A 25,410-nucleotide genomic window follows, 5' to 3' on the forward strand; every position below is an offset into this window, starting at 1 on the left:
TCACATCTAAACTGGGGTTCACAGTATATCATTTTAAAGCATCTCTTTCCCTAGATATGGTGATCACAGCACCCCTGCACTTGGAAATCCCTGTATTCAGCACTTTGGAACCACAATGTAAAACCTGAGTGAGCATATGAAGTGCCCACTAGAAAAAGTGCACGGCGCCTGTGTATCTCCAGAAGTATCTGTGGACTTTTAATAAAATGATATCCAAAGTAGGGCAATCCTTGTTTTGATCAACACATAAGGCAAATTTATAGTGAGTGCCTGATGCCAATAAATAAGTCATAGAAAAATGTCTGGGCATAAATATTGTATTTTATGTGAAGAAGCTGGTAAAAGCAAAAAGTATTAAACGATATTAGTTTTAAACAACCTTTCCTGAGGTCACATGTTCATGTACAGACCTATCAGTAGTAAGAAGCTTTACTGAATATACAGTAGAGGTATTTGGATTGCACATAGGCGCAGAATTGAATAGGATGTAGGTTTTAATCCAATATAACGAATCACTGTAGAACAGTAGTGTTGCGATTACATACACACATATAAACAACCACTAACCTTACATGCTTGTGAATGTAAATTGGGGTATTACTATTGCAAGAATAAACATCTGACTGGTCATATTTAAAGGGGATGGCCACTCTTTCAATTAAGTTGGCCATGTGCCTTACATGCATTAATAATAATAATCTCTGAATATTCATCAAGCGATTCAGCATTCCTGCTACTTACATTTATGCTTTCTGCTGTCATTTTTGATTATCGTATATACTCGTGTATAAGCAGAGTTTTTCAGCACAAAAAAAGTGCTGAAAATCCTCAACTCGGCTTAAACTAGAGTCAATACAGCCAGCCCACCACTTAAAAAAACAAATATAAAACACTTATATACTCAACCTCTGGCAGCCACGATGCGCAGCGCTGCTCCCCCGATGTCAGCGCGGGTCCTCTTCTGTCTTCCGACTTCTTCTGTCTTCGGTAACATCCTGCAGGGCGTGGCCATGTATCTTCACGGCAGGCGCATAGTATGACGTCAGCAGCGGCCGCGTCATACTATGTGCCTGCCAGCCGGGAACAACATAACCTCCAGGATGTTACCGAAGACAGGCGCAGAAGACAGAAGAGGACCCGCGCTGACATCAGGGGGAGCAGCGCTGCGCATCAGGGCTGCCGGAGGGTGAGTATATAGGTTTTTTGTTTGTTTTTTTTAAAGGCTGGGCTGGCTGTATACTTGGGGGGGGGGGCTGTGATCAATGCATTTCCCACCCTCTGCTTATACTCCAGTCAATAGGTTTTCTCAGTTTTTGGTAGTAAAATTAGGGGTCTCTACTTATACTCGAGTATATACGGTACATGAGTTGGTACTAATGAATAGGAGGGGCTGCAGCAGGAGATTATGACTCCTCCTGCTCTCCGCCAGTCCTCAGTGAGGACGGACAGTGAAAAGAATGACACAGTGGAAGACACCATGAGGACAGGCTTGAGCTGCGGGAGACAAGAACATGCAGAGAGCAGCTTGGTGAAAACAGGAAAAGGCTGAAGCTCTCAAAGGAAGCAAAGGTACATATACATGCCGAGACCTGTCTTATGCAACAAATTTATTAAAAAGTGGCCAACCCCTTTAAGGAAGAAATGGATAGTGGGGGCAACATTGGTGAAGAAAGTTGGAAATTATAAAAAAGATTATAAAAAGATTCTAGAACACAATATTGAGCATCTTCCAAGTTACTCTGCTGGGGACATTGGTCAATGGTATAAAGGTAGGAAAATACATAATAATTATACCAATTACAGGGTGATGCACACCACGAGAAGGCGACAGGCAGTTTCGTGCAGTATGCACGTTCTCAAACCAAGTTTGCCGTCCCGGTAATTGGTGAGTGCCGTTATCTTATTCTTACTGGATTGTCGTTCCACGTGCATCCAGAGTTGGGACTTATTTCGTGCAGGTTCACATGTGCAGCTGTGTTTGTTGGACTTTGCTTAGCTGTCTGTGTATGGAGAAGGTGGTGCTGGTCACTTTATCTTAGTCTTTTATGCAAAATACATTATAAGCCTCTCTCAAATCTCTTATGTCTATGGTATTCTGTACTCTTACACATGTTTTATACTTTATTGTATTCAACCCACAACATCTTCCCACATAGAAGAACATTTTTTCTTTTTGGGTTCCATTGAACAAAAGCCATGTCATTCACAATACAATTTTGCTTACATTTCCCTCCATTGTATCAAAATACTAAATAAAGAAAATACACTTTCTTACTTCGCATAAAAGTAACTGCAGAATGAAATTGTTCTGTTCACAGTTTTGAAGTGTGCGATAAGTGGCTTCCAATGAAAAAAGTGAGATTGTGCAAGTACATGTAACGCAAATCCTCATCTTCAGCATGAAGACGCCTTGTACATTCTAGTGCAAACATTTTTCATATGAAGAATTACAGTGTATTCATACAGTGTGGTCTTGCTGATTTTTTGTCACTTAATAAATAGAAATTAAAGCAATAAAAAAAACACACTGATTATACCCTTCACAACTTTAAGGAATCCCTTAACACCTAGCAGTATAACATCAGTGTAGTAACTGCCCCACTGTATGGAACTGAATGGCAAAGCCACCTGCAGCTTGACTCATTTTGGCAGCATGACCAGGCGAGCTACTTTGTAGTTAAAAGCCAAGTTAATGGGCTACTTTACTGATAAAACTCACCGAATTATAACAATGTGCTGGTCATTTGAAGACAGCCTTGTACATGTAATCAGATGGAATAACCCTTTAATCCTCCCCTGTGGCAATTGATATATCTAGATTAGAAAATGTTAAACCTTGTGTGGTATCTCAACGTTTCTTCATTCAGTCAAACTAAATGAATAAAGAAGAAATTCTCGTATAAACCACTCATCCACTTTAGGGTTTTGTTTTTTTTAAAGAATATATGGGTATCCTCTGTGGTCATCCATCAGCATAACATGAAAACATCAGACACAACATTACAAGAGAACAAGTATATTTACAATGAAAAATCAATTAGGTTTACGCTAAAGTCTAAGACTATACGTGAAGAACAAAATGATGCATCATGATCCCAGAACAACTTTGGTAGATCATGAGCATTAAGACAGAAACTTTAACAATTGAGACATAGCAGAGAAGACTATTCTCATTACCAGATTCACCTTCCGTAAATGTCCTTGAGGAAAGAAATCCAGATATGTACGCTTAAGGCAAAATATGAAAGTGTGCATGCCAAAATTTGTTACAAAAATCTAAGCAAATGACTAGGAAATTGCCTGGTAACTAGCAGGGGGGAAAAGCCCATGGTGTGGTTTTCCAATGAATAACAGTGGACATAGGAGTGTTCAGCTTGGCAGGATGACTCTTTCAAGGGCACACACTATGTGATCCCAGTTCTTGTAAAGAATTGCAAAGAACGTCACGGCAAAAAAAGTGCAGAAAACGTGGAAACGACTCTTCATCATTGGAGCAGTGAACTTTGCAATAGTCGACACAAAAACCAGGACAACTGTGATTAAGGCTAATAGTATGTTTATGCATTTGCCCAGAAGTACTTTGGCATTCACAGATTCAGACTGCACAGCTAGCTGTTCTTGCTGGTGAAGCTCCAATTTAGATACACGAGTCTGGCAGGATTCCAATGCTTCCTACAAAAAAGGAAATGTACAATGAATATATATATATATATATATATATATATATATATATATATATATATATATATACGTAAGTAAGCAATGTGTTCATATCACTATTTTATAAAGTGAAAACTGTCTAAAAATAAAACAAAATATCCATCAATATTAAAATTTAATCATCCTGTCAGGACGATTTGGGACAGTAAACCATGCACAGGTCTTCATGGCCTGTCGTTTAGTGGCCAAAAAAATTGCACTGTATATTCATATTAAAAAAAAAAAAAAAAAAAAACCACATGCCTGCTCATTGCATAAAGCCGAGGTATCAACCCAGCTTCTCTGGTCACAATGCAAGACCTGAGATCTTCATATGCGATTCTGATGTGCCTGATCGGACTCACAACTAGGAAACTATAAAAGTTTTGCTTTTTAAACGGATGCCATGGACAGCTGCCATACAGGTCGATTTGGAACCCTAAACCATACAGACCTGTAGATGGTTTAGGATCCCACAGGTGCTCTTCAAGAGTCAATGGGGACAAATGTGGTACTGGCACAAATTAAAAGGGTCTTCTGCCAGAATAAAATAAATAATAATTTTCTCCATTAAAATTTTTTTTTTAAAAATTAAAGAATTGCTCTATTACCTGATGCTCTCGTGCTCCCAATGTACTAGTTTTACAAGAATACTTACAAGGTCACAGTTATTTAAAAGAAAAAAAAAAAACACTTTTTTTTTTGTAGCTTTGGAGTGTGATCTTAAAACATTTAGTATCTCAGCCTTCTTTTTATCACTAGTTACTAAGCCGCCCCATTTCCAGTACATAGGTTTTTATTTTTTGGAGATTCGTTTTATTATTATTATTTTTTTTTTTTTTTTTTTATAAAATGCTTTAACAAAATTTTTAATGTATTTACATATGCTTAATCAACACAAACACAATCCATATGTACATAATTTACTCCCCCTCCTCGAAGGACCATCCAATCACATGATATTTTAACCTATCTTTTCTAGACCCCTTCTGTTAAGCATTACCCATCAAAGAGTCTCATATTCTGTAGAAGCCTGAAACTCTATCCAACTTCCCCATGTTCCCTGGTATACAACATATGCTCCTTTCATATATGCTGTTAGTTCCTGTATCTTCCTTACCTCCTCAACTCTCAGAACCCATTTTTTACATAAGGGAGAAAATGCACGCTCTAGCTGAATTAATTAAGGGGCATAAAATTGAAGTCTTATAACTCTGTATGGGGATCTTTGAAATATGGAGAACACAAATTGGGGGGTCTAATTCTATTTAGTGTTCGCACATTTGACAACTTGTCCCACAGAGTTCCAAAAACTATGAATTTTGGGACAATCCCAGAAAACGTGTAACAAAGAGCCCAATCACGTCCCCAATCTCGGACAATTTGATGAGATTGTACATTTTGTTCAACACCTTGTTAATAATTTGAACCCCGATTCCTGAATATTATTGGGCATTGAGGATCCATGTACTAGATGACTCTGTCTACCTCTATCTTCCCTATCTCTTAGCTGTGTATATATATATTTCTGAAAGAGAATGTGCTATATCTCCTTCTCCTAGGCATCTTTTCTCAAACAATGTTAGTTTTCTACAAAAGGAACTGGCAGGCAGTAATGAATTTAAGAAATGGTGTAAATGTTTTGTCCTCCAGTAGCACAGATGACATTGTCTTTTATAAAATCCCTAGCATGAAGTCTCACAGATTGTGCCCATTCTCCGAATCCCTGATCTTCTCTTCCTGGTGTAAATTTGGGATTATCCAAAACAGGGAAGATTAGAGATGGTTGGGTGCTTGAGATCTTATAAAGAAGGTGATGGAATACAGGGTGCGCTTTTAAAAGAGGTCGGGGACACAGAGTGTAATTTCTACCCTTAATTTTAGATCTTTGTGTCCCTTTTAGATCTAACTTCCCTTGTTAGATGAATGGCTATATATAGTACTTGTTTGCTTTAAATTTAGATTTGTTTTAATTTAGATGTATAATAACACAATCTTCTCAAAATCTGTTTATGACACCTCAAAAGACCCTTAGATCTAGGTTATCAGAAATTTAGTCAAGTCATCTTCTGCATTGGGACTGAATTGCTAGTTCTTTAACCCAACCCTGTAACCATGAAATCTTTGACTGGCCGTTGACTGCTCTGAACACATACGCAATATTGAACAGCCTGGAGAGGGCAGCAGCAGAATGTGTTGCAATGCTCAGCTACTATGCTATAAACATTAAAGGGGTTATCCGGGTTTAAAAATTTTCTTCTGGCCGGGCTGGGGAGGGCTATTTAAACACAATAAACATGTACTTACCTCCTCCGGTGCTGCCGATGTCCCGCGCCGCGGCCGGTCTTCTCGGTGCGCCGGTTTCATTACACCAGCGCACAGGGAGCTTCCGGCTGGCCGGATGCTCCCATGCACACCATCTCCCAGCGCTTACAACGCTGAGAGATAGGGACGGATGGGAGGAGCCGTCCACATCGCGGACCGGAAGCTCCCTGTGTGCGGCTTCCGTGCCCCTGTAAACAAACAGGGGCACGGATCGAAGGGACCGCGGCGCGGGACATCGGCGGCGCCGGAGGAGGTAAGTCCATGTTTATTATGTTTAACTAGCCCTCCCCAGCTCGGCCATAAAAATTTTTTAAACCCGGATAACCCCTTTAAATAGCAATAGAATACGCATGAACCGTACCTGGATATCTCTGGACCTTTCATAAGCCTGGTAAGCAACCTTTTCTTCAATGCTGGCCAGGTCCTGCTTTAAGTTCGTGGTTTCATGCTGATGGAGGTCGGTCAGATCATTAAGTTGGTCTTCAAGCCTTTCATACCTGAAAAGTGAATGTGAGTAGATTAATAGCTAAATAGATTTTTTTAATGCATTAATATAGCAAACTGCTGAAGTTTGCCATCTTTTTCCTGAAGTTTGCCGTCTATTTCAGGTTAAAGGGGACCTTCCCTTACTCCCCAAACTCAAAAGCTTTGCAGCTCTTCACCTCCCCAGATCAGGAATTTCCGGTGTAGGGATGTGTTTAATTAACCTTTAATTAAAACACATGTAAAAATTAAAAAGCAAAAAGGTTTTTAATGTGTGTGTTTTGTAGTATACTTATTTCATTTACATACACTGTTGGACCGCGTATAGTTTTAAATGCAAAAACAGTCAAAAAGCCAGTCATGATATGGTTAATATTTGCAGAATTTACACATACTCAAGCATTCCATAAACAGCACTTATATATTTGGAGAGGGCATTAGATGTCTCTGAACATCTGTGTTGATTCTGATGTAAAAATACCTCCTCAAAGCATGCCGAGAGGATGGGGAGCAGTGCTGCTGAGGCTTTATTTGAATCTGCATCAAAGGCTCCACTTAGGGCAATTCCTATAGCATTCACTATGCAGTCAATTTGTCTGCAGGTTTTTCCAAGTGCATATTGGTTCTTTAATATGGTGAGAATAATTTATTAAGGTAGTTAACAATTTTTTGTTTTTAAAAACAAAACTTTTTATGGTCAGGAAAAAAATTGATTTTTCATAGTTTTTTTTTGTTAAACATTTATATTCCATTCTGGTACTTAAAAGGCATATGCCAGGATACTGTGGTTTCAAAGCTGAAGTTCACAAATCAACAACCAGCCAAATTATTCAAAATACTGGCTTCTGCAGCAAATAGAGGGATCATTAGACACTTGATATCCCAAATAGATTGGTTCCAAGAGATTCGTAGCTTGTCCTATTGATAGATCATAAAATATATTCCCTAAATCCCAAGAAGCTTCTCAAAAATTTGTGAATAATCCAAAACTTCCCCTGGTGTAAAAAGAAATTTTACAACTTAAGGTGGAAGATTTAAAGGGATTGTCCGAGAGTTGTGAAAAAAAAAATAAAGCCGGCCTGGTTGCTCTCCTCTGCACCCGTTCCAGCTCTACTACATACTTTTTATACACTGGTGCCCAAAACTGTACACAATATTCCATGTGTGGTCTGACCAGCGATTTGTATAAGGGCAAAACTATGTCTTTATCATGAGAATCTATTCCTCTCTTGATACATCCCATAATTTTATTTGCTTTAGCAGCAGCCACCTGGCTCTGGTCACTAAAATTAAGTTTACCATCCACCAATACGCCCAAGTCCTTTTCAGCTCCAGTTTTACTAAGTAATTGACTGTTTAGAACATAATTATACTTTTTGTTTCCATGATCTGTAAGTTGTTCAACAGCTTGACAACATACCGAAAGTGGTTTATTGGGTCAATTTCTGATGACATGTTCCCTTTAAAACTAAAGAGAGAAAATCTATGATGGTGCCAGCTATACTTCTATAACTGCACCAAATATATTTCTGGCTAGAGACATTTTGGGAGAGGCAATAATTATACAAAATATATGTGTTGCTGAGGGAAAACTTGACCTCAGTACCTCAGACTTAAGGTGATCAACAAGTCTTAATCATGTTAGAGAAATATATCCATCTCTGATGTGATGTGGGTCCAAATCATTGTATAGTACGAGTTGCTCGGTGAACCACTCAAACCTTCACATGTGTTTGAGAGAATTCCAATTTATTTAGGTAGCAGAGAGGTCTTATAGGTTTTTGAGACAAAGAAACTTTACTGAGCAAGCTCACATTCCTTTTGCCTTGAACAGGATATATGTTAAAATGATCTGTATGCGTGGGGGATGGTACTATGCATAGAGGCTATGTAAAGACACATGGTGGGAGAACACAATAGAAAATGGATTCTCTTCCCTCACAATCACAACAAGTTTCACTTAATATTACCATAATACTAGTTAGTAAAATGTGTATTATTTTTCAAAGGCTTGTAAATTAGGGCTCTTGGCTCCAAAGGTGTTAATGGAGCTCAAAGCCCCTCAGACTCATTTGCATAATGTTTAAAGTGTTTTTTTAAACAGTCATAGGAAGCTTAAAAAAGACAAGATCTTGCCAGAGGGTGCACACATCTGCACGTAAGTGTGCTTGGTCTACAATCCTGTGTGAAGGTAATAGCCCATAAATGTAGTCATACTGTGCCTTCAAAACTAGATAGTTGTCCTTTGAAACAACCACCACTCATGCGTCATGAGAAGCTTGACCACCTCGCTTCAGCTTTCACTTCCACAGGACAACTGTGGGGCATGTAGAGACTCTTGGACATCTCGCATGCAAAAACTTTTTTTTCTCTTTGGGCAATCAGTCCAGAAACAGTGGTCGTATCCAAGGACAGTTGTCCTTGATTTCTAAGGGACCATATGGCTACATTTATGGGAAATAATCTTCACACATTTATTTAACCCCTTCCCGACACGTGCTCGCGGGCCGAGTCCTCTCCATAGCCGGTAAGTCTTTGCTACATATTGCTAGCACCGATCGCGGGCGTTTTCACCTTCAAAAAGATGGCGCCGCGTGGGTGCCGCCATCTTGTCGCGGATCGTCGCTCCCCGATGAAGTCACGGGGAGCGGCGATCCGTCGCCATGGTAGCCTCGGGTGTTCCGAATACTCGAGGCTACTTCGTTTTAACCCATGCATTTCAATGTGCTAATTGCACATTGTAATGAATGGGGAGTAAAATCCACATATACTGCCATACAGTATTATGGCAGTATATGATAGGATCAATCAGACTACCTAGGGTTAGAGTAACCTAGGGAGTCTGAAAAATAGTAAAAGTTAAAAAAAAAAAACTAAAAAAAAATAAAATTTCAAATCACCCCCCTTTTCCTAGAACTGATATAAATATAAATAAACAGTAAAATCATAAACACATTAGGTATCGCCGTGTCCGAAAACGTCCGATCAAAATATAATAACGGTTTTTCACTGCGTTTAACCCCGTAACGAAAAATAGCGGCCAAAGTCAAAAATGTCATTTTGAAACATATAAAAAAATTAATAAAAAGGTGATCAAAAGGTCGCACAGTCCCAAAAATTATAGCAATGAAAACGCCATCAAAATTTGCAAAAAATGACACTACCCACAGCTCCGTACACCAAAGTATGAAAAAGTTATTGGCGCCAGAAGATGGCAAAATAAAAAAATTTATATTTTGTACAGGAGGTTTTAATTTTTTCAAATGTATGAAAACATTATAAAACGTATACAAATTTGGTATCCACACGATCGCACCAACCCAAAGAAAAAAGTAGGCATGTCATTTGGGACGCAGAGTGAAAGCTGTAAAATCCAAGAAAATGTCGTTAAGGGGTTAATAACATCCAAAGGCAGATAAGTTAAATGAAATGTGAATACCCAAATGAGAATACCCCTTCAAATTTCCTGACAAATTCTGTAGACATGTTGGGCACCATTTACATACACCAAAAATGATGTAAAGATGAAACAACTCTGGTGATCATAAAGTGCATGGACTGAGATCATAACTGAAGATATTTCTTATAACACAATCTCTGCAGTTTATAATATTACAGTTTTCAGAATATTGATGTGCTTTTAAAGAAATTAAGACTGCACAGGATATAGAGGCCAATTGCTGAAACATTAGATCATATTTAGTAGAAAACATTTTAGAGGAAATGTTTTAGAGGAAATTGACTCCCAGCTCGACATAAATCCATTTTCCAGAATGTCATTGTACCATTTAATTGTCATTTATTGTGCTATACTGTAAAGATACAAAATGCCAAGACAGGCTATAAACACAGTTCTTGTAAAAATTTTGCTGCACTCTTAATAAAAAGTTCTCAGATGCTCTGGAAGGGACCCAATCCCATCACGGCGTTCTACCATGCTCATGTGCCTAATGTTGCTTTACGTATAATAATTATTTCTATAGCGCACACAGATTATGCAGCGTTGCACAGAGCTCGCCAAACCGAGTCAACTAATGCAAACTGTGTCTCAAAAGGTCTATAAACAGACTGAAATATCACTGTTTGTTGGGAATTTCACGAATAAAAAGCATTTTTTTTATCTATCTGATTTACAGGCTATAGACAGTGGCCCACATTTATCAAAAATGGTGAAAACTGTGCAGAGGCACCAGATTCATGAATCGTGCCGCATTTGCACCAACTTTTTTCTTAAAAGGGAACCTGTCACCAGGCAGCTCATTTTCACTAAAGAAAGGTTGCAGAAGCTTATTACACCTGCAGTGCAAATATGTCTGCCTTTTCAAAGCATTTGCATTACAATATAATTGTGTGTTATAACGTACCTTACATCCTGACAAAATCCTGGGGTAGTCACAGGGGCTGGACTTTGGTTTGGATGCATTTCAAAAAAACAACATGTACCTTGTCTGTGTTACTCACTCCTCAGATCTTAGCCCCCACCTTTGTGCTCCTGTACAGCTCCTTCTCAGAGGTCACTGCCTGGTGGGATGAGGGGTGAGGGACAAGCTGTACAGGAGCACAAACATTGAGGCAGCCTGCAGCTCAGACAAGTCACATGCTTTTCGAAATACATCCAAACCAAAGCCCAGTCTCTTTGTCTAGCCCAGGATTTTGTCAGGGTGCAAGGTAAGTTATAACACACAAATGCTTAGAAAAGGCAGAGGCATTTTTGCACTGTAGGTGTCATGGGCTTTTACAAATTTGTCTTTAGTGAAAATGAGGTCCCTGGTGACATGTTCCCTTTAACTTGGGGCATGCAACACATTTCTGTCGAACTCTGCATGATAAAATGTGGTGCACGGTCCAACGGTGCACCAGAAGGCCCCTTTCACAAAACCAAAGAGTACCTTGTCTGTCAGTTTTCAAGTCTTCAAAGGGTGTTTTTAAAGCTAGCCAATGCTGCAGCATGCCTCCAAAAAGTACCTTTATTCTTATGTCCTCTGTAAGAATTAGGGAAGTATGAAAGCTCGACTATGCCGTCCTTTCTCAGACATCACTTGGATGCTAAATGATATCAAAAATAAAGAGCCCGTAGGAGGCAGGGTGAGCAGTGCAAATGGTTGTCAGAAGGCAGGCCAGATTCACTGCGTAGTCGAGCTTCCACACAGGACTTGCTCTTTGAAGGAGATGGGAAGAATAAAAGTACTTTTTGGAGGCATGCTTCAGCATTGGTTGGCTGTATAAACACCTTTTGAAGACTTGAAAGCTGAAAAACAAGGTACTCTGTGGTTTTGCAGTGGGGAGCAGGTGATGTGTTCCGTTTGAACTGTTGACCTCCCTCCAGTCCAGCCATTCATTAAAATGAATGCATTACCAACCATTATTTAATGCATTACCAATGCATAATTTATTGATAAATAGGTTCCATGGTGACTTTCACTGTAAAGTTTTTCCACTGAAGCGGTTTATAACATTTGCAGTAAGAAGAAAGCTTACAGAAGCAACTGCAGTCATGGTATAAAGCCTTCATCTCTACAAGCCAACAATTTGTAATTTCAGTATACTACAGCAATTGCAGCTACATACTACAGAACTCCCAAACTGCATCTAGAGACATTACAACACTTACCATAAACTATATATACACGTTCTAGTGTAATATAATCTCTCCCTGGCAGTGTTCTCCGAGTGCTAAACAGACTGCATTTTGTGCGGGTACCATAGAACATTCAGTCCACCAGGAACACATAGGACTCTTTCCTGACACATAACCACATAACATGCAGATTGTGTGGGAGACCTTTTAGCATCAGATGGCATGTCCTAAAACCGTAATATTACCATTTTAACCCTCCCTCTGTTTAACAAAACATAGGAGGCAGGGGGGGGGGGGTTGGGAATACTGCTTAAACTAAATACAATGTGCTGCTTACTATGTAGACTTATTAAGGCACATTCAACCAGTTAATGCATGTCTCACTTAGGATTTGGATCATAAAGCTTTAAAGGAAAGTGAGGTAGTGTTCTTACAAAGTAGAGCCATATGTGTTATTGCACAGTAAAGAGGTGTCAAACTGTTGTTTCACAAGGTCGATTCTTACACAATAGGAACATATTATGAACAACTGCAGTTGCACACCCTATCGAAACCTACCCAACACAATCTGTCATTCCTATACTTTTACTAACAATTTAAAACATAAAATCCATAAATGCTGCCCAAAGGGTAATCAGGTGATGGCATTATGTAGTAATAAATCACACAGAGGCACATTTTTTGCAATGGGAGTCAATGGCCAAAGTATTATTATGCCATGTCCCTCTTAATAGGAAAACTTGGTGGTAAATGCCAACACATCCTACCCTACAGATTAAAGAATATCCTTCTGTTATACCTTCTAGAGATCATGAATTAAATGGACAACTTTCTCATCTGTCTGAAGCCGTGTACTGTAAACTTCTGCTGACCAAGCACCCCCTCTGTGAAAACAACACTGCCATATGAGTGGTTTTGGGGCATGAAAGTGCATATAATAATGCATTACACTTCCCCTGGATTTAGGAATACAGGACATTATAGGTGGGACATATGACTCATGTGAATGTTTACCAAGAAAATAAAATATGGACAACCCTATAAGGATATTGTTCTTGCCCTGGTAACCTCCCTTATTAGTGGCCAACACCATTAAGCATGCATGTATATAACATTGTATTAGGGCCATTTACACCTGCCACAGCCACATGTCCAGTCTTGAAGTATGATTATACTGTGGTCTCCTGATCCATGGTTAGCAAATAAACTCCCAAGACTAAAAAAGGTTTTTACTGGAAACTATCATACACAAAGAACAGCAACACTGCAATGGAGAAATAATGGAGCTCCAATCCCCCATAACACAAACTGGTGAATGTAGTATCACTCCCCAATGTATTTCTGCACCGAATGTAGAAGTGTTTTGTAGGATTTAAGTTTAAAAAAAACTCAAAATTTGATATTGAAGACACCAAGCAGTTCCAAGAAGAACGTTGAGATATTCTGTTTGCATAGTCAACACTCCAGCCAAAACAACTCATGAGGAAACTAAGGCACTACATAATGAAAGTCTTATCTACCACAGAAACCAAAGTACCTTTATAGCTAGGAATATTGATACAATATGGTCAGTAAACAACATTACGTGCACTGAGTGGAAAGAGGACTTGATCAGGAGGTTAATCTCATTTGCAATGATTCATATTATGATAAGCTATAAAAAGAACATACAATGACCTCATTGTAGGCCAAAGTGAATGGTTTTCATACCACTACTAAAAAGGCTGGCTTCATTTCAGAAGAGAAATTATTATTAGCATGTCTGTAGTTTACAGATATTTTTCAGTGATTTTTTTAAATCAATGAGGAAGATTTAGCAAGCCAAATGCCAACCATTCCTTAGAAAATTGCATTTAAAATGCACCACGAAACACAGAACATATATTCTACATTAGGAAGTATAGTCAGCCAAGTATGAGTAAAAAAGTCAGAGGAAGGGGATAAATTGGGACTTATTGCTGTTGAGGATGCTGCCATCATCCAGTACTGTCTGAATCCAGTTGCTACACTGATTCAGATCATCGCAAATATATCAAGCGGTCCATATCCCCATGGTCCTCAAGGACCATTTGAACATGATTTTCAATGAACAGCAATTAAAGCTATTTACATTACAATATTGTATAATAAAATACAATGAATAAGTAGTTACCTGTATCTTTCATCGTGTAAAGTTTGTGAAATAATGGCATAGTCTCTTTTAAACTGTATTTTTAATGTCTCAATATCTTCGGCTAGCTGGGACTGAGCCTCTCTTATTTCTCTCAGCTCATCTAGAAAGACAGCAAGATCATGGCCATCACTGGCATTTGTCCGCCCAGCATCAAATGCCTGGTTCCCATTGCTGTCTGCTGAACCAGATGTCCCACTAGAACACTCATCGTCACTTACATACTTAGGTTTTGTCACAATTGTGGCACTGCCACTCAAATTTCTGGAATTGTTTTCTGGGTGAAAGTCATCAAGAGAATTCTTTAACTGAGCAATGTTGTCTGCACTTCCAAATTTATTCCTAATCAGATTTGCAAACTCCCTTGACTTGTTAAAAACAAACATTGGGGGTGTCAAAGATACCCCTGGCATACCAGTTTTACAGGCTTCCACAGGTGCAGCAGGTCGAGGACCACTAGTGACATCTTTTAAAGAATGCTGTAGATCTTTCAAGTTATCTTTGGAAATATCCTTGGTACTTTTGGTGGCAGAGCTATTTTGTTCTAGTTCCTTTAATCTTTTATGATATTGTTCTAGTTTTTTCTGTAGCTGTGCTATTGAGTGGGCAGATTTCTGGTTCTTCTTTTCAAATACTTGTTTAATTCGACTTGCCTGCTGCTTGTCAGCACTGTTCACCAATTTCAAGTACTCTGCCACATTACCATCACGGGCACTTTGTTCAATTTTAATCTGTTCAGTGACTTTCAAGATTTTTTGCTTTAGACTGTCCGCAGAGAGTTTGACTTTATGAAAGTCTAGAATGCCATCAGGTATATCGAAGTTAAGGTTGGTATCTGATCCTCCACGTCTTATGTTGAGAGGTAAGCTGAGCGTGTTCATATCAGACCGGTCAACCTAGAAAAGAACACAAATATTACTCATAATTTGATACATCCGCCAAAACAGAATGTATGTTTCAGGTATGTTTCCTTAAAGGGATATTCCCACGAAAACAAGAGATTCTTAAATATACTCAGGATAATAAAATAACACATTCTCTAATTCACCCTTATTAACAAAAATACAGCATTTCACAGATGTAATTCCAAACTGTCCATCAGTCCTGGAGTACACAATTTTGGTTGGTATGACTATGGTGGGATTCTTCTCATGAATAACTTCTCTTGTCTGCACACTACAGTGCTCTCTGCCCCCTGCCCCTCCCCCATGCTGCCAAGCAGAAGTGTGCAGATACTTACTCTACAAGCAAGCTACAAGAGTCCAGAGTGTCATTGCATCTCATGATCCCTCATCTCCAATCTGTCTCATCTCTCTTTTACCATCAGATGCTAGTGGAATGTACCATGAAAATCTAAGCATCTCATAGCACAGAGGAATCATGAAGCATCTGCTTAGAAAGTCCCTGCCCACACTCTGGAATCTTACACCAACATGTGTAGGTAGTGATGGGGCCAAAATTGCAAAGTAAGGGGGACAAAAATGATATTTACTGTGTAAACATCACTAGGGGATTAAAATGTGCAAACCTTTATTTCATGGGAAAACCCCTTTAAGTGAATATTAGCGGTTTAAAAAAAGGGACACGGTCACCAGAATTTACCCCAGGGGTAGGGAACCTATGGCTCGGGAGCCAGATGTGGCTCTTTTGTTGGCTGCATCTGGCTCTCGGACATATCTTTAATAAATAGTGATGGCTGCTGTGTGTCTCTTAGACTGATCACTGGACACACGCAGCGATGTTACTGCTTCCCAAGTCCCTTTTATGACCCAGGTGCCATCGCTTCCATCATCTAAGCCTGGGTCAAAGAGAAGAGCGTGGGAGCGATGAGGAACTGGCTGCAGGGAGCGCTGGTAAGTGAATATTCTTTTTTTTTTTTGCTGTGGCTACCTATATACTGGGAGGCATGTGCTGTGGCTACCTATATACTGGGAGGCATGTGCTGTGGCTACCTATTTACTTGGGGGCATGTGCTGTGGCTACCTATTTACTAGGAGTATGTGCTTTAGCTACCTATCTACTGGGAGTATTTACTGGGGCTACCCATCTACAGGGAGGCATGTGGTGGGTGTCAGGATTTGGAGTAGTGAACCCCCTGGACCACCGTGGATGATGATGTAAGCAGACACCTGGGACTGGAACATAAGTGGCAACCGGTCTTCACCAGAGCCTGCCGCAGAGCAGGATGGTCTTGCTGCAGCGTGGTACCACCAGGTCGTTCCAAGTCGCGACTTGTCCACGAGGGCAGCCAATGTTGAGGATCACTAGGCAGTCTCGTGGTCAGGAACAGGAAGACAGTCAAGGCAGGTGGCAATGATGCGAGGTCGGCGACGGAGCAAGAGGTCAGGGCTGGCAGCGAAGGAGCACAATCGGGAACAGTTCCGGGGTCACAACGGGAGGTCAACACTTGGGAAGGAAACACTGTGGAAAGCTTTCTCATAGGCATGAAGCACTAAGATCCGTCGGGGAATGCTAGGAGCCGGCGGTCTTTATAGAAACCCGGGAAGTGGGTAGCGGTAATCAGCGGTGCGCTGGCCCTTTAAATCTGCGTTGGCCAGCCGGGACGGAAGCAGGAACGTGGAGAGGTGAGTGAGCTTGGAGAGGGGCGCCACCACAGAGAGGGGCACGGGTGTGCCTGCGATCCGAGACATAGATAGGGACTACCTATCTACTTGGGGGCATGTGCACATTGTAGGGCTCTTACAGAATAACATTTTAAAATTTGTTGCGTTCACGGCTCTCTCAGCCAAAAAGGTTCCTGACCCCTGTTTTACCCCATTAAAAGTGCTGGCCCCCTCAGGTAGGGTATGGAAGTGGCCCTTCTAGAATTCCCTTGTTTATGTGAAATCTCATCTCTTCACCTAGAGAAGAGTTATATTTTGCCTCCGTTGAGTCAAGCTTAAAGGCTGCAGAGGTAGTATCAATTCAGACGCCTCCAGCTTCAGTGCTAAAAACATGTTTTTCGTGTCATATCAAAGATATTGTCCCTTTGAAAACAGATTTTTTTATTATTAAGATAGCACGTTTACTGTGCTTTGCTTTTCGAACACTGTCTTAAAAACTGTGCATAAATTTAGGAATAAACACTGTGCTGTCTGTACAAGCACTATACTCCGTCATAATATATTAATAGGAAACACCCTGGCCTTCAGTAACCAATGTTCCACATGTCAGCACACACCTAGACAGCTATAATTTGCCACTGTACCTAATTATAGCATAGATTAAAAAAAAAAAAAAAAAAAAAAAATTATATATATATATATATATATATATATATATATATATATATATATATATATATATATATATATATATATATATATATATATAGTATATACTCGAGTATAAGCCGACCCGAGTATAAGCCGAGGCCCCTAATTTTACCACAAAAAACTGAAAACCTTTGACTCGAGTATAAGCCGAGGGTGGGAAATGCATTTTGACAGCCTCTCCAGTATGAAGCCAGCCAGCCCCTGCCCCTGCCCCAGTGTATATAGCCCGCCAGCCCCTGCCCCAGTGTATATAGCCCGCCAGCCCCTGCCCCAGTGTATATAGCCCGCCAGCCCCTGCCCCAGTGTATATAGCCCGCCAGCCCCTGCCCCAGTGTATATAGCCCGCCAGCCCCTGCCCCAGTGTATATAGCCCGCCAGCCCCTGCCCCAGTGTATATAGCCCGCCAGCCCCTGCCCCAGTGTATATAGCCCGCCAGCCCCTGCCCCAGTGTATATAGCCCGCCAGCCCCTGCCCCAGTGTATATAGCCCGCCAGCCCCTGCCCCAGTGTATATAGCCCGCCAGCCCCTGCCCCAGTGTATATAGCCCGCCAGCCCCTGCCCCAGTGTATATAGCCCGCCAGCCCCTGCCCCAGTGTATATAGCCCGCCAGCCCCTGCCCCAGTGTATATAGCCCGCCAGCCCCTGCCCCAGTGTATATAGCCCGCCAGCCCCTGCCCCAGTGTATATAGCCCGCCAGCCCCTGCCCCAGTGTATATAGCCCGCCAGCCCCTGCCCCAGTGTATATAGCCCGCCAGCCCCTGCCCCAGTGTATATAGCCCGCCAGCCCCTGCCCCAGTGTATATAGCCCGCCAGCCCCTGCCCCAGTGTATATAGCCCGCCAGCCCCTGCCCCAGTGTATATAGCCCGCCAGCCCCTGCCCCAGTGTATATAGCCCGCCAGCCCCTGCCCCAGTGTATATAGCCCGCCAGCCCCTGCCCCAGTGTATATAGCCCGCCAGCCCCTGCCCCAGTGTATATAGCCCGCCAGCCCCTGCCCCAGTGTATATAGCCCGCCAGCCCCTGCCCCAGTGTATATAGCCCGCCAGCCCCTGCCCCAGTGTATATAGCCCGCCAGCCCCTGCCCCAGTGTATATAGCCCGCCAGCCCCTGCCCCAGTGTATATAGCCCGCCAGCCCCTGCCCCAGTGTATATAGCCCGCCAGCCCCTGCCCCAGTGTATATAGCCCGCCAGCCCCTGCCCCAGTGTATATAGCCCGCCAGCCCCTGCCCCAGTGTATATAGCCCGCCAGCCCCTGCCCCAGTGTATATAGCCCGCCAGCCCCTGCCCCAGTGTATATAGCCCGCCAGCCCCTGCCCCAGTGTATATAGCCCGCCAGCCCCTGCCCCAGTGTATATAGCCCGCCAGCCCCTGCCCCAGTGTATATAGCCCGCCAGCCCCTGCCCCAGTGTATATAGCCCGCCAGCCCCTGCCCCAGTGTATATAGCCCGCCAGCCCCTGCCCCAGTGTATATAGCCCGCCAGCCCCTGCCCCAGTGTATATAGCCCGCCAGCCCCTGCCCCAGTGTATATAGCCCGCCAGCCCCTGCCCCAGTGTATATAGCCCGCCAGCCCCTGCCCCAGTGTATATAGCCCGCCAGCCCCTGCCCCAGTGTATATAGCCCGCCAGCCCCTGCCCCAGTGTATATAGCCCGCCAGCCCCTGCCCCAGTGTATATAGCCCGCCAGCCCCTGCCCCAGTGTATATAGCCCGCCAGCCCCTGCCCCAGTGTATATAGCCCGCCAGCCCCTGCCCCAGTGTATATAGCCCGCCAGCCCCTGCCCCAGTGTATATAGCCCGCCAGCCCCTGCCCCAGTGTATATAGCCCGCCAGCCCCTGCCCCAGTGTATATAGCCCGCCAGCCCCTGCCCCAGTGTATATAGCCCGCCAGCCCCTGCCCCAGTGTATATAGCCCGCCAGCCCCTGCCCCAGTGTATATAGCCCGCCAGCCCCTGCCCCAGTGTATATAGCCCGCCAGCCCCTGCCCCAGTGTATATAGCCCGCCAGCCCCTGCCCCAGTGTATATAGCCCGCCAGCCCCTGCCCCAGTGTATATAGCCCGCCAGCCCCTGCCCCAGTGTATATAGCCCGCCAGCCCCTGCCCCAGTGTATATAGCCCGCCAGCCCCTGCCCCAGTGTATATAGCCCGCCAGCCCCTGCCCCAGTGTATATAGCCCGCCAGCCCCTGCCCCAGTGTATATAGCCCGCCAGCCCCTGCCCCAGTGTATATAGCCCGCCAGCCCCTGCCCCAGTGTATATAGCCCGCCAGCCCCTGCCCCAGTGTATATAGCCCGCCAGCCCCTGCCCCAGTGTATATAGCCCGCCAGCCCCTGCCCCAGTGTATATAGCCCGCCAGCCCCTGCCCCAGTGTATATAGCCCGCCAGCCCCTGCCCCAGTGTATATAGCCCGCCAGCCCCTGCCCCAGTGTATATAGCCCGCCAGCCCCTGCCCCAGTGTATATAGCCTGCCAGCCCCTGCCCCAGTGTATATAGCCCCCCCTTCCCCGTCGTGCAGCACAACAATACCGGATGGATCGCACAGAAGATCTACGGGTGCCGCCAGAAAGGCGAGTTTTGATTTATTTATTTTTTTTTACTCGAGTATAAGCCGAGTTTGGGGTTTTCAGCACATTTTTTGTGCTGAAAAACTAGGCTTATACTCGAGTATATAAGGTATGTTTTTCATCAAATTACTTAACACATTTCTCAGACAGATTGCTACTGTATAAACGTACACAAAATGACCCATTTAACGTAGCGTTCATCAAGTTGCAACACTATGGGAGTTTGCAAAGGCACCCTTGAATCCTCTTCAGCCTGGGACATGGAGAGAATTGAGACTCTACTTACAGGGTCATCCACTCTAGGCTACATACACTGATTAGTGCAGGGACCAGGTCTCATACACACACCATTTTCCAATTAATGACCCCATGACTGAGGTTAGGAAACTGTTCTACCATATGGGACTACAGGCAGTCCCCAGGTTACATACAAGATAAGTTTGTATATCATGAAAGACCACAACCCCTGGTTGTGTTGGGTACTGCAGTTAACTTTTATACAAGTCAAAGTCTTTAAAGTTCACTGCTGGTTACTTACCTTGATCCTGAATAGCCTATGTTTGTGTGCTAATGCAATTCCCAAAGCAGCCAACCAATTCTAAGAAAATATAGCAGTGCTTCATTAATATCTCAAGCTTCAGTTGAAACACTATACAAATCTCCCACAGGGCATAGTTTATTCCTGAAATTGCGTTCTGGGCATAAACTACTTTACCAAGTACCAACTGCACATCACAAACATTAGCAGGTAGAAAGTGCTTCATTATGGGAAGAGGAAATTAAAATACTCCCTGCCACATGTAATAAGTGGCTTATATTAAGTAGAGAAGTATAATGTCCCTGTCGCTCTCATACAGCCAAGAGCAATTGTTAACCAAGCAGGCCTGTTCCTTTCTTTTGGAAATTACCAGCAGGTCTCACGCTGCTCTTCAGTAACCTCAGTTCTATTATCAGTCCTTCATTATGAGGTCTTTATGTAGAGGGCTATCTGTGTGTATTGTATTGAAAACAATGAAACCCTCCAATCTGAACGCAGTTTAGCTTCCTCTCTAGATCAATTTACACCAATGTCTGCAATTCTCACTCTGGCCACTACATACCATACGTTAAGCACTATAGAAAATGGAATGGAAACGTACAGATATTTTCTTATCTGGTTGTTGAGATCAAAGAGGAACCTGGTGACAAATTCCCTTTAAAAAAAATAAGTATGTACATACGAGTATTGGACAAAAGAACAAAAAAAAAGAGAAATTTATAACATGCTTCACCGCTTTTACGTTGGTCACATATATTGTGCAAAGAAGGCAACACAAGGTCATACTGTGAAAGCCTTATGCTAGAAGGTAATATAAAGATTACAATATAGAATTATTACAATGACACCCGTTGTGTATACTCTGTCCTATGCTTTTGGCTTTTAAAAAAAAAACAAAAACAAAAAAACACACACACACACCACATGTATGCAAGTATAAAACCAAAAACTGTTCTGTATTAAATGTCCCTTTGATTGAAGAGAAAATAAAACGTATGTGAATAGGCAGTTAAACTGGAGGCAGTTAACAGATAAAGCCCTTAACAGCATAATGCCATATTTCCTCTTATTATATAAATGAGAAAACTACAACAAACTTCTGACGCCAAACGAGTGAAAGAATGCGCACACGTCAATAACTGCACAATGTAGTGAGGGAGGCCAAATAAAGTCTTAAGTGTGCACCTTCCGGTCATACAGTACAAGGGGACCTTTTCAGCACAGGAAAGGTTATTATCCACCAGCATAATCCAGTAAACCACCACATTACTGAACAAGAACACCATGTCCTCTCCTGACACCCTAGACTCAGTTTAGAAATGTTTATCTCAGCCATACACACTTATTTCAGATACACCAATAAAGGCTCAAAAAATGTTTGTAATGCAGGTATGGCTAAAGACAGAAGCAAAATAATATCTACGGTATAATTAATTAATTGTGCTTAAAGGAAACCTACCATTTAGAATGGCATGGGTAGGCTGTAAGTACCGAGCACCAGCTCAGGTTGAGCTGGTGCCGGTACTTACTTTCGTTAGTGTTATAAACCGCGGTATCGCGGTTTAAACACTTTTTAAACTTTAGAGCAGAAGGGGCTTCGGCGCTGCGCGCGACATCTACGCTATTTCCTATGTAGGCGCGCGCACGCTCGTGCGCACGCAGCGCCGAAGCCTCTGCTGCTCTAAAGTTTAAAAAGTTTAAAAAGTGTTTATAACACTAACGAAAGTAAGTACCGGCACCAGCTCACCCTGAGCTGGTGCTCGGTACTTACAGCCTACCCCTACCATTCTAAATGGTAGGTTTCCTTTAAAGGGTCTAATCTCAACAGTGGGTAGGTGCAGGGGTATGGATCCTCAAAGATGATATGGGACATAAAAATCCCTAAGGCCTTGAAAAATGACAATGTGATGGTGCAAAATCACTTCGGATTCTTCCAAAAAAAAAAAATTATTTTATTGAAGTTAAAAGTGGCAAAAGACAACGCGTGTCGCCCCACGGCACTGGGTGCTTCGTCAGGTCAAAAAAGCCTGATCTATGTTTGTTTGAGTGTGCAGGAAAACAACAAAATGTGTTTTCTTTTACCATTTCTAATTTCAATAAACAATTTTTTTTTTTTAAGAATCCTGAGTGATTTTGCACCACAAAATCATAATTTTTGATGGGCTTAGGGATTTTTGTATCCCATATCTTTGATGATCCTTACTCCTGCACCTAAACACTCTTGATCAACCTGTGTGGGTGAAAACTCAAGGAGAAGAAGAGGCTGCCATACTCAAATCATTACCACAAAAAGCTTACACCAGGGTTGTGCCTGTATTCGAGCACAACTAAATAAGGCGAGTGGAATATATCCACTGTGTATACCTTTGTCTTATCAAGGGTAATGTTGTGCTTAGTTGCACTGTTCTCTCTGTTCTATCAACAGTAGTAGTGGATTTCCATGAAAGAAATTCTTCCTATGTCATCAATACATCTGTTATGGTAGCCAATATAATACCCACAAGGATAACATCCACTTTTTTGTACTCTAACATTGTACTGCACACAGTTATGCCTCACCATACATGGTGGGTTTGTGATTTGTTATACAGCAACTGCTGCCAACCGTTATTCCATGAGATGCCACTAAGCAATGGGATCCCAAGTAACCAATGGTCCCTTTTGTTGTGATCATGGGGGTCACATAAAGTAATAACACAAGAACAAGATACATATTCCACATTCTGTGGAAAGCAGGTAAACATTGATAGTTGGACAACCACTTTAGCCGTAATCTTTGAAAAAAAAAAATTAGTTTTAAATACTTGGCATCATCCCTCTGGAAAGAGCCGACTGCATCACATTCTAAAAAGAAGGCATTGTCACCAGCATTACAGCAAGATGCTTCATCTTTCCCCCAGTCACAGTATATTCTGAGGGAGGAAAACAATTGTAGCATGAGAAAAGGTTTCATTATCACCAAATCTGAGCAGGTCATCCACACAACACAAAAATGAACACTCTGGAGTACACCCAAAATCATGTAAATGCTTATCATTCTGCTAATTGTTAAGTGTAGACGTCCATCTGTCTTCAGCAGTATAAAACCATTATAAAATTGCAGCCAATTGGTTAGATCAAAAAAGTTGTTGTTGCTCATTAATGCACACTTTACAACCTATTGTGATTTAGGGGAAAAAAGGAAGTGTAGATATTTTTGCTAATTTATTAATCAAGAAAAACTCAAATGGCACATTCAAAAACTTTTGCTGTGACACTCATTTTTAGCTCACATGTTGTCCATTTCCTTCTGAATCTCCTTGAGATGGTTCTTCTCCTTCATTGGAGTAGACACAGGCCAGCTGTGTTTAATTAAACTGATTAAAGTTGATTAGGAAAGGCACACACCTGTCTATACAAGACCTCAGGGTGAAGCCACACGTTCAGTTTTTCAGATGTTTTTGAAGCCAAAAGCAGGTGTGGATAACAATGGGCGAGGACTTATCATTCACAAGTGCTACCCCTCCTCCATTTTCACTCCACTTCTGGTTTGGGCATCAAAAACTGCATCTGAAAAACTGAACGTGTGGCTGCACCCTCACAGTGCATGTCAGAGCACATTACAATCATGAGGTACAAATAAGGCCAAGGTTACAAAAGAATTTCTGCAGCACTCATAGCTCCTAAGAGCACAGTGGTCTCCAAAATCCTTAAATGGATGAAGTTTAGTAAATGCCACTACTCTTCCTCGGCCTGGCCGTCCAGCCAAACTGAGCTATCGTGGGAGAAGAGCCTTGGTGAGAGAAGTAAAGAAGAACCCCAAGATCACTGTGGCTGAGCTCCAGAGAAGCAGGAAGATGGGAGAAAGTTCCGCAAAGTCAACGATCACTGAAGCCCTTTACCAGTCGGGCCTTTATGGCAGAGCGAAGCCTATCCTCTGTGCAAAACATATGAAAGCCTGCATAAAGTTTGCAACACACACACGTCTGATGAGACAAGGATTGAACTTGTTGGTGCCATTTCTAAGCAGTATGTGTGCAGAACACCAGGCACTGCACATCACCTGCCAAATATAATCCCAATAGTGACACATGGTGGTGGTAGCATCATGTATGGGGGCGTTTTTCAGCTGCAGGGACAGGACGACTGGTTGCAACTGAAGGAAAGATGAATGCAGCCAAGGAAATCATGGATGAAAAACTCCATAGTGCGCGAGACCTTAGACTGGGTCGAAGGTTCACCTTCCAACAAGATACACAGCTAAACTAACATAGCAGTGGCTTCAGAACAACTTTCTGACCAGTCTTGACTGGCCTAGTCAGAGCCCTGACCTAAACTCAATTGAGCATCTCTGGAGAGACTTGAAAATGGTTGTCCACTAATGTTCACCACCGAACCGGAGGGAGCTGGAAAAGATCTGCAACAGAGTGGGGTTGTGCATAAATTAACAGCAGGCGGAACCAAAGAGGTGGTCCAGTGATGTAGGCTGCAGCGTCTCTGTCTCATTTGTACAATTCTAACTCATTTTCTAAAGATTTGTGCCATTTCAGGATTTACCATATGTATTCGAGTAGGAGTATAAGCCTCCTCCCCCCAGCATTTGAAATAGATAATGACGTGCTACAAAAATACAAAATGCAACAGATAAAGATCAAATTCCAGATTATCAACACAAACCCCAAAATCAAAGTAGTTTTCCAAATGAATGCACTTCCCTCAAAAAGAAAATGTTCTGTCTATACAACAGACATGCGAAGGTTTATGAGCAAACTATTTATTTTGTAATGTAAATAGTTATTGGTTAG

General features: G+C 42.2%; 1 protein-coding gene across 1 annotated transcript in view; it reads right to left on the bottom strand.

Annotated features, from left to right (window-relative positions):
* Positions 1–2,093: 2,093 nt before the first annotated feature.
* The window catches only part of TMCC3 (transmembrane and coiled-coil domain family 3), a 42,208-nt gene continuing 18,891 nt past the window's right edge, over positions 2,094–25,410 (bottom strand). The window contains exons 2-4 of the mRNA XM_072146582.1: positions 14,238–15,151; positions 6,386–6,521; positions 2,094–3,672 (exon numbers count right to left, since the gene is read on the bottom strand). Of these exons, the coding sequence (XP_072002683.1) occupies positions 3,370–3,672; positions 6,386–6,521; positions 14,238–15,151 (1,353 nt within the window). The 3' untranslated portion in view covers positions 2,094–3,369. The remainder of the gene's footprint in view (positions 3,673–6,385; positions 6,522–14,237; positions 15,152–25,410) is intronic.

This window comes from Engystomops pustulosus, chromosome 4 (genome assembly GCF_040894005.1).
Source record: "Engystomops pustulosus chromosome 4, aEngPut4.maternal, whole genome shotgun sequence".
In the NCBI taxonomy this organism is placed as follows: domain Eukaryota; kingdom Metazoa; phylum Chordata; class Amphibia; order Anura; family Leptodactylidae; genus Engystomops; species Engystomops pustulosus.